Source organism: Erpetoichthys calabaricus, chromosome 1 (assembly GCF_900747795.2).
Source record: "Erpetoichthys calabaricus chromosome 1, fErpCal1.3, whole genome shotgun sequence".
NCBI lineage: Eukaryota > Metazoa > Chordata > Cladistia > Polypteriformes > Polypteridae > Erpetoichthys > Erpetoichthys calabaricus.
In genome coordinates this window covers 221,712,796-221,723,705 of record NC_041394.2, presented here as the reverse complement: position 1 = coordinate 221,723,705, position 10,910 = coordinate 221,712,796, and the positions used below count along the sequence as shown (strand labels likewise).

The following is a 10,910-nucleotide window of genomic DNA, read 5'->3' as shown; positions in this document are numbered from 1 at the left end:
AAAGGGTATATAACAAAGTATTGAGATGAACTTTTGTTATTGACCAAATACAGTAATCCCTCGCTATATCGCGCTTCGCCTTTCGCGGCTTCACTCCATCGCGGATTTTATACGTAAGCATATTTAAATATATATCGCGGATTTTTTGCTGGTTCGCAGATTTCTGCGGACAATGGGTCTTTTAATTTCTGGTACATGCTTCCTCAGTTGGTTTGCCCAGTTGATTTCATACAAGGGACGCTATTGGTGGATGGCTGAGAAGCTACCCAACTTACTTTTCTCTCTCTCTCTTGCGCTGACTCTCTCTGATCCTGACGTAGGGGGTGTGAGCAGGGGGGCTGTTCGCACACCTAGACTATACGGACGCTCGTCTAAAAATGCTGAAACATTATCTTCACGTTGCTACCTTCTGTGTGCAGCTGCTTCATGAAGCGACATGCTGCAAGGTGCTTCGCATACTTAAAAGCTCAAAGGGCACGTATTGATTTTTCTCTGTCTCTCCCTGCTCCTGACGGAGGGGGTGTGAGCTGCCGCCTTCAACAGCTTTGTGCCGCGGTGCTTCACATACTTAAAAGCCAAACAGCCCTATTGATTTGTTTGCTTCACTCCTTTGAAGAGGAAGATATGTTTGCATTCTTTTAATTGTGAGACGGAACTGTCATCTCTGTCTTGTCATGGAGCACAGTTTAAACTTTTTTGTTTGCAGTGTTTGAATAACGTTCCTGTCTCTCTACAACCTCCTGTGTTTCTGCGCAAATCTGTGACCCAAGCATGACAATATAAAAAATAACCATATAAACATATGGTTTCTACTTCGCGGATTTTCTTATTTCGCGGGTGGCTCTGGAACGCAACCCCCGCGATGGAGGAGGGATTACTGTACTTTTTTTCCACAATAATTTGCAAATAAATTCTTCAAAAATCAGACAATGTGATTTTCTGGATTTTTTTTTCTCATTTTGTCTCTCATAGTTGAGGTATACCTATGATGAAAATTACAGGCCTCTCTCATCTTTTTAAGTGGGAGAACTTGCACAATTGGTGCCTGACTAAATACTTTTTTGCCCCACTATATTATAACCGTCAAGGATGCCCGTCTATAACTGTTCAGGGGTTTGTCGACAACAACTGCTGAATCAAAGACATTTGGTTTGGCCCATCGGGAAGTGTTTGTGATGTAGCCATATTCACCGCATCAGACTTGTACAGGTACAGTATATAAAACAATAAGATTATTATGAACATCTTAAAGTAGATAGGCTATGCACACTAGACACTTTTTAAAATTAAATTACTATTATTTTTTGATGAATGCCCAAGAGGAAATGTGGTTATTTTATTTTTTGAAAGTGACACTGCTCATAATGGAAAGCTGCAGGTATTATAATTCTGATTATGTTACAAGAGAGGAGTATGATGGAAATTGATTTACTGTATATGTGTTTTGCCTTGGTGGAGTAATGTATTACTCTACTTTCCCCTTTTGTATTATTAACGTGTAGCCTTTGTCATAATTCCGCAAATCTCAGACTTACTGTTTATAAGGTATTTTACCATAAGAACTCTCCCCCCCTTCCCTTCTACATTTATAATCTCAGGCAATTAGGTGTCATAAAAGATAAGCAGGAGTTAAGTTACACTTTAAATAATGCATTATTGAAAATATTCATAAATAACAATTCGCAAAGTACAAGTAAACACTGGAAACCATACAACATGATACATGTTTATGTGTAGTTTCATGCGGCGCACAGACTTGTTTGTTACTTAAAATGTCTCTAGTCAAGGCATCATTTTTGGTCAGCTTTCTTCAGAACAGGCCGCATGCCTGTCTCAATATGGATGCCAAGCTGTGAACTTCATTGTGTCATCCTTTTTAGTTAATGGTGTGTGGGATGCTCCTTCATCAGTTGGTATGAGAGAGAGGGAGGGGTAAACCAAGCAAATCTATAGAGTCTCTGTCCAAACCCTACAGCCAATAGGGTGTCATGGTACTTAATGGCTTCAGGCAACTTGAGACCAATGGGACACAATACCTTTCACACCTGCCCCAAAATCAATTGTTCAGCTGATGCTTGCCTGCTAGTTAGTCTGGCATTCCTGTGGGGGTTGACTGAGAGAGTCATGCAGAGAATCATTTGCCAAACTGGTTTGAGGCACTTCCCCCAACTCTTTTGTAAAATTACAGACAGACTTTTGGCATATATGTCATAAAACAAGAAATGTTCCCTTTAAATCACAAATGGTAGACAACTGTAATTAACACAACACATTTTACTGTACAGAATCTAATGTCTGAAAACAAAATTGGCAACCACAGAATACCCCTTTCAAGTTCAAGATCAAAAAGGCTCACCAAAATTCTTCTTTTCCCTTCTAAAGAATGACTGTTCAATCAAAGACCATGACTTCTAGTTTAGCATTTTACCACAGTAAGAATACACAAGTTTATGCAATGACATTCTCATTGATCACACCCTGAACCTAATTCTTAGCCAAGAGATGGCAGGACCAGAAAAGGAAATTAATTCCATCCACTATCAGGATTGTGCAGATGCAAGGATCCCATTTGACACACTCTTCTGGGGTGCCTGTCCTTCCTTAATTTTGAAAAGCCTTGTGAATTACTTTGTTGATTGGAGGTGCCTGATTTTACTAATATCATTGAAGATGGTTCTGGCTAATTCCTTAAGCAAATTGTCAGGGAGTCTCAGAGTCATCTCGTTGGTGCCTTGGAGCAGCAGCTAAGGATATGCTCCAGTGTTGCTGTTCTTCGGCATAATGGGCATGCTTGGTTTTTCCAATCTGATCCACATATAGAAGTTGGATGGGCTAAGCAGAAGACTACAGACAGATCAAAAGAGTAAGGCAATATGCTGAGATTTTGCTGTTGATAACATTAATTCTGATATTCCTGAAACAAACACATGAATTAAGTTTTCTGCATTTTGTATGGTATTTTATATATATATATATATATACATATATATATATATATATATATATATATATATACACACACACACACACACACCTTAATAAATTAGTTATACAGTATATAATTTATATATGGGCAGATGTAACAAATGTACAAAATCAGCAAGATGATCACGCAGGAACTTTTGACTTAAAATAATTTGTCCAAAAGGCCTTATTTTGAAATATTGTAAACTTGTCATGCTAAATCTGGAATAGTCTGTACCAGGGGTTTCCAAATTTTTCTAATTCAAGGTTCAACCTAAAATGGTGTACCATCTGGTCGGCGCCAACTGCTAATATGAAGCCAGTGCTGCAAACCAGAGCATAATTTTAGGCATCTATTATTGCCAACTAACTTAAGCCACATCCACACTAAATTTTCATTAAAAAAGTTTTTAAACAAAAAAAAAATGCTGTTCACAAAATTATATTTGCCCACACTAAAATCCCTGAAAACACATGTAACTTGCACCTTCACCTACACAAAACATGCATGCAATGGCAGAAACCTTGAAGGGACTGTGTAATGAAAGATTTGAAGTCCAATAAAAATTAAGTTTCCCATGTGCTTTCAAAAGTATCAGCACATGCAGAACTCTGATATCACTTTCAAAATAGAGAAAAAGTATTATTTTTTTCCTTGGCTCAATGCTCCTGCATCACATTAATGCACTGAACAAAGTTGAAAGTAACAGTCTTCCGAACTGGCAACAGTAGTCTTGTCATTAAATAAAAATGTCACAAATGATAAAGCAACACTTACTGTAGAGCTAGAGAGTTTTTTTTATGTTAATTTGCGAGAGGATTGACAATAAGCAATTAGAGCACATCTTGCACCAAACAACATTTATAAAAACTAACTCAATAAAGAAAACAAGCAAATAATTAAAGAGATGTGTGCACATATGCATCTATATTTTCACTTTACAGCTTTTGCCTTCCATATCTCTGACCTGTATTCTTGTGAGCTCAGCTGCATTCTACACCCATCTACTTGTTATTAATTTTGCTATGGAAAGTAACACTCCTTGCTGAATGGATCGTTTAAATAATAAACACTGATAAGAGGCTATGAACTGTGTTATTTACAATCTGATTTTCAGGGGATGCCTGCTATGTTGGAGCATATTTTTCTTCCGTGAAGGGTGACCAATCAGAAAATGATACATTGTAATGAGCAGGATCCAAACAGGGATCAGCCATGTAATAAGCATGGACCAATTACAGTATGATGGGGTCAGTATTTTCAGAAATCTTGCACTGTAGAGCATTTTCAGAAATATCCTTTTTGTGGGTTGAAAACATATGAAAACGTAGTAACGTGGATTGGACCTTAGTCATACTGCATGATTATGTATAATACAAGAATTTTGAATAAAAGCAAATGCTTAACTACTGCAGAATATTGACATGTGTTTCAAAAAAGTCACAATATCTATAAGTTGTGTTACACTAAAGAACAAAGTTCATCACCTTTAGGAATTGAAATGTTTTGAAGTAGAGTAGAACCTCGGTTTGTGAGTAACTTGGTTTACGAGTGTTTTGCAAGACGAGCAAAAATTTTTAATAAATGTTGATTTGATAAATGAGCGAGGTCTTGCAGTACGAATAGTATGTATACGCTTTGTCTGCTGAGCATCATGTGATCACAACTGAGCTGATGGTTCTTCTCTCTCTCTCTCGCTGCGGAATTGTGGGCAATCGTCTCCTATTCTCCATCTGAGTCGGCGTGCCTCACTCATATAGTCAACATCCGTACGAGCGTATACTGTTTACTGCAGCATTAGCATTGTGACTGTGCACGCGCGTGTGTGTGTGCGAGTCCCCGTCTTGCATCCTAAAACACGAAGCTGAGTCTCAGTACTTTAGCAACACCAGCTTTATTCAGCTTGAAACAGCAACAGTGCGGTTATTTATTGTAGCGGGATCTGCCACTCTCCTATACACAGACATAGCAGTCAGGCAGGGCCCTGCGCATTTATAATGTTCCTTGTATCACCCATCGACGGTAGGCGCTTATAGCATGTCCGCGATCTTTTCAGATTCGCTTTTACGGCGAACTGCTACAGCGCTGGGAGACTGCGATTGCTTTTGGACGCTCTTCCGCGTGTTGTCCCATTGGGTGTAATCCCATAAGAGTTTAGAAACTCACTCACACCAGCCATGATTCTTTTCAAAGGTAAAGTGCAGGTTAATTTGTTTTATGTATTTTTACTTTATATTTTGTATTAATCATTTTTATATGAATAGTTTTGGGTTGTGGAACAAATCATCTGAGTTTCCATTATTTCTTATGGGGAAATTCACTTTGATATACGAGTGCTTTGGACTACGAGCACTTTTCCGTAACGAATTATGCTCGCAAACCGAGGTTCCACTGTACCTCCATTTTATTCCACTCTTAAATTGTTACAAGTATAAGCTTGATATTTTTCAAATCAAAGTTATTTATTCACAATCCTGGTATATATTAATTTGCCACATGAGATTTGGTTCCATAGTGAAGCATATTTTATAAATGAAGAAAAAAAATAACTAACCTCCATTATGAAAGACATGAGCTAAGGATACAAGATCCCTATAAAGAAAGACCTTAAACTTACCAAATACATCTTTTTAAAGCCAAAAATGTTACTGAGTATTGATTTGTATATTAAAATTACATACATATTGAAAAAAACAAATCTATGTAATTTTAAGAAGGAAAAAAAGCACAAAGCAAAACAATGCTGTGTCATTCACCCATTTTAAAACAAGAATCAACACTTTACTCCACCGCTCATTTTCCACCACAGCATCATTTAGCGCCAGTGGCATGGACTCACCCTGGAAGGTTAAAAAAAAAATTAAAAGCAAAATGTTAATTGTGGACACACAATTAATAGTTTAGCAGGAAAAACAGGTTCTCAACTGTATCAATCTACTGCTTGCAGACAGCTTTAACAAATTAGTAATTAAAAATGAGTGTAAAGCTTTTCCCTAAAAGGGATGTGCTGGGAGATGCATCAAACAGCTGTGTGTTAACAAATAAATGCTGCGAGATTCTTCCAGTTATTAACACTATAATAGACAAATGAGACTAATTTTAATAGAAAGGCAATAACAAGGAATATTTTCTGTGGCCAGCCTTAGAGCAGTACTTGAACCCCTAATGAACACTGCAGCCTAAGTTTCATTTTATGAACTGCATCTCCATAGTTAGTCCCTTACTCTCTGAAATTGATGCTAATGTGCTTGACATAACTTTTGTCAATTTTAGGTTGGGGCACTGCAATTCTCATTTAGGGGTATCAACTGATTTTGAGTGGTTCACAATGCAGCCATCATAGTCATAATCTAACACATACATTTGCCCCTTTACCCACCAGGTGGCTAGTCTATGTTGGCTTCTTGTTAGCTATGGAATCATTTTCAAAGCCAATACAACTACCTTACAAAGTTATGAGTTTCTCCACTCCATATATTTGTCTGCTGCTGCAACCCTTAATGGTGTAAAAGTCTAGTGATCAATTCAAAAACCGATATGCAATGTATTTTTAAAAATACTGATAACATCTGCAAACATGTTATTCAAGATTGAAATACTAGAACACCTTCTAATTCTGAAACAACACATCTAACGACTCACCAATTTTCAAACATTTATATAAAGAGCATAACAGCAGGTGTCTAGTAGTAATTGCTATAATCAGCATGTGTATTGTTGAAAGGAAACATACTTCAATCATTTTGCAACAAATAATGTCCAGAGAGAAACTTGTTAAGATAAAAATCAAAACTCTGAATTTATTTCCAATGTAAAAAAAAAAATATATGCTGTAAACCCACCCATCTTTTTGACCCCACCTCTAATGCTTCTTCCCAACCCAGTCAAATAAAAAATAAGATACTAAGTTTATTTACATAGCATATAGCAAAACAAATCATCAAAATGTTTTTGCTACCCACCCTTCTCACTACAGTAACAAATATCACAAACCCTACATTGATATGAAAAAACATCTGATTATGCACAAACTTGTAATTATTTTACATGTAATACTTCAAACAGCGTCTATAAAATTGAATCTAAAATCTAATGTGCCTATAGAAATGTACACTTTTAACACTTCCGAATTTTCAGTTTTCATACAAAGAAACGTATAGAATTTTACAATAAATAAAAACAAAATGAGGCACATTTACCTACATTTAAAATACAGGTCCCTGTAGTTTGTTTACAACTGTAAAAATTATAAAAGTTTAAGGAAAACCCCATACTGTACAAAAGAGAGGTTAACAAAGGTTAACAGGTCATTTGGGTAGCACATTATTTGGTGTTCTGAATATGGTGCAGTTCATGTTTTTATATCTACCTACTTTCCTAGTATGTATTCCAACTTGCATTATATACATAAAATTAAATACCAAACTTTGACTACAGTATAAAATCATTCTAACTTTGAAAAATATCAAAAACATAATAGGAAAGTCATGAGTACATATATTGTAATAAGTTAATTAAATATAAATGTGTATATACATGTACATATTGCTTATGTACATATTTATACACAGACACACACACATATATAAATATATACACATACACACTCAGTGTTAAAATTATTAAGTACAGTATTTTACAGCTTCAGTGGCAGTGAACAATTTTGTACTGCTTTCCCTTAGGCAACTGTAGGGTTAAACAAATAAGAATCAACACCTACAGCACTTTCACTAAGGGTGAACTTTTAAGCCCACTATGAAAATGCTATAAAGAAGTAATGTAAAAGCCATTTCAGAACCATGTTAATCAACATCACTAAAATCACTAACTGATTCACCCTGTACTCTGCTCAGATGGTTCATTGCTCGGTCAAATGCAGTTTTTACAGCTTTTCGAATGCTTGATGTCCGACCCTCCATCATTTTTATCTTGTCAATTGTCTTGTCGACTCCAAGTGGAACCATTTTGGATTTTGGAAGCCATTGCCTGGTGAGGAAAAAAATATTACTATTAAAAAAAAAATCTTGATATATATAAAAGCAAAGGTCCATTGTTAGTTACTACAAATGAAATTGCAAATAATGAAATGAGTTTTTTATGGGTATATCTAACTTCTTCCACAGTGTTGACAGAAAATTTTGATAATAATAATACACATTGTCATTTGATTCACCATCTTACTTAAAAATCTTTTTCACTGCAAAATGTTTTGTTTGCTACTTTATTTCAAAAGAGTTCTTTACTAAAACAGACCATTACATAATGCTTCCACATAAAGAAAATTTAGTAATGCACCACTCACCTCATGCACCTTGAGGTTCACTAAGCAACAACATGATGTCTGATATAATTAAAATTAAACATCTGAAAATTTAAACTTGTATCTTATGAAATACTAGGAAATGTCAAAGGAAGAGGTGTGAGAACTTAACGTTCTCCAACACACAGTTTTGCTTTAACATTACGACATTGTTAGTTTGTACACTGAGGAACATGTAATTATAAAAATTATACTAATAAACATATTTCTCTACGTCAACCTTGTGTGAAACATTTTGCTAATTAACATTAAAGCTGCATTCAAGAATTTTGAAGTGTGTCAACATTATTAAAAGACTAATCATATCAAAATCATATCAATATGAATTAGAAGATAAAAAAATTAGTGAGATTTTATAAGTATATTACTTTATACCTGATTATCATCTAAATAAATCTTGATTCAATTATAAATTGAGAAACGCAATGAAAGTCAAACTTCATTGTGAAATCATTTTAAATAGGCGGAATAATGACAAAATAGTAACAATACAAATAATTATGCAGTGGAACTTCTACTGAACAAGTCATCAGTGGACTTAGGATATGCTTCTGTGTCACAAGTCTTTCAGACAAGACTATTTGCATTTTCTTTCACACAGCCAAGAACTATACTCAAAGAGAATATGGAACATGTTGCCACAATTAATTCTATTCTCTCTAAACTAGGGGGCTCCGCCCCCTGCTCGCTTCGCTCGCCAACCCCTGGTGTTGGGAAATTACAAAGAGCGTGATGTATGAATGAGATATAGCATAGTGTGAAGGTGTAGATGACGCAGATAGGAAGCAAAAAATAAAGTGTTTGGCACAGTGTAAAGGTTTATTGGAAAATTTCTTTGTAAACAACATTAGTAGTAAAGATGGTGTCTTGTCCTTGAATGAGTTTTCCTTGGCATGGAGCATTTATGACCTTAACTTTAACGTCAGATGAACGTCGAAGTTGTGAGAAGGCCACATAAAGTTGTCCATGTACAAAAATGGGCTCAGATAGGTAGATGCCAACCTTGTGCATGGTTTGTCCTTGTGATTTGTTGATGGTCATGGCAAAGGCAGGTTTAATGGGGAATTGTTTCCGTTTAAGTGTAAAAGGTAATTCCAGGTCAGAACTTGGAAGGTCAATTTTAGGAATTAGAACAGTATTGTTAGCATGTGATCCTGTAAGAACTGTTGCTTGAATAACATTGTGTGTTATGGTGTAGAAGACTAAACGTGTACCATTGCATAAACCCTGTTTAGTGTTAAGGTTTCTTAATAGCATGAGTATTGTTCAGAGTCAACTTTGTCAGAGCTTAGAAAGAGGTGTGACTCTCCAGGAAGTAATGAAATGACCTGGTTATTAATGTGATCAACAGTAATATTTTTTGGACATAATATACTTCGTTGTGTTAAAAGGGGCATTTGGTCTAATGAGACCGCTGTTCCAAATATCTCCGTAAGTAAGTCGTCGCAGATGAAGGTTGAGGAATTGTAATAATATCTGGGTGAAGTCCATCTGTATTGGTGAGTGTACAATGTTCTAGTTGTAATAACCAATTGTTATATTCGGGATCTGGAAATCGCATGTTTTGTACCAAGTGTATCTTTAGAAAGCAATGCCAATTGTTCGCGTAACATTTTTTGTTCCGCGGTTTTAGAAGCTTGCCGAGATGAATTTTTTTTTTTGATGCAGGTTCGTGTTTGTGGTCCCATTACTCGAGCCATCTAGTTTTGTATCCGTGATCGTGAATTGATGACTTGTTTGATCTTTATCGTTAGGAATATGGATAAGTAATAAGTAGGATCGAACTCACTGTTAATATGCGGACTGTTCGTTTCTTCGTATTATTACCAATCAGATCTCGCGCCTGTATATGTATTGTAGTTCGGTCTCGTGTTGTTTATATGACGTCGTTGCGTATTTTAAGGTGGACTGAATAATAGCTGAGCGCATGGCATGTGGAGCAATAGGTAAGCACTGTGTAAAATCTACTCCTAATAAAAGTACCTTTCCTCCAAAGGGAATATTATTATTCATCAACGCAATGCCAATTGTCCGCGTATTTTAAGGTGGACTGAACAATAGCTGAGCGCATTGTAAGTGGAGTAATAGTTAAGCACTGTCTAAAATCTCCTCCTAATAAAAGTACCTTTCCCGCAAAGGGAATATTATTATTCATCAACGTTTGTAGAAGTTTATCAATGGTGTTGAGTAAGTGACTGGATGCCATTGTACATTCATCTGTAATTAATAGTGTGGCAAGACGGATGTCACGTGTATTGTTACTGTGCATTGTCATAGTGGACACCGATGTTTCTGTGATTGGGACCGGTATTTGGAATAAGGAGTGACATGTGTTTTTGGAGCCGAGACATTTTTTCTTCCGCGGTTTCAGAAGCGCTTTGTAGGTGCCGACGTGATTTGTGCATATTTGCGTTCTTGATTTGTTTCAGGGTGCACTGTTCCAATGCGATGTAATATTTGTCCACATACGCGAAAGCAGTATGGGTCATTGCCTTTTGGTGACCTGATATTTACTCCGGTAGATGCAAAATCAAATGAACTATTGTAGGATGTAATGCAGTTCATAAAGTTTTTACTTTCAGGTACTTCGTTAGTTAGAAGCTTCTGTAGATATGCAGGATATGA

General features: G+C 36.1%; 1 protein-coding gene across 4 annotated transcripts in view; it reads right to left on the bottom strand.

Moving 5' to 3' along the window:
- Positions 1-6,647: 6,647 nt before the first annotated feature.
- Positions 6,648-10,910, bottom strand: part of brd1a (bromodomain containing 1a) — a 131,407-nt gene continuing 127,144 nt past the window's right edge. For all 4 annotated transcript variants that reach the window (XM_051933901.1, XM_051933905.1, XM_051933910.1 and 1 more), the window contains one exon: positions 6,648-7,951. In XM_051933901.1, coding sequence (XP_051789861.1) covers positions 7,768-7,951 — 184 coding nt within the window. In that variant the 3' untranslated portion in view covers positions 6,648-7,767. The remainder of the gene's footprint in view (positions 7,952-10,910) is intronic.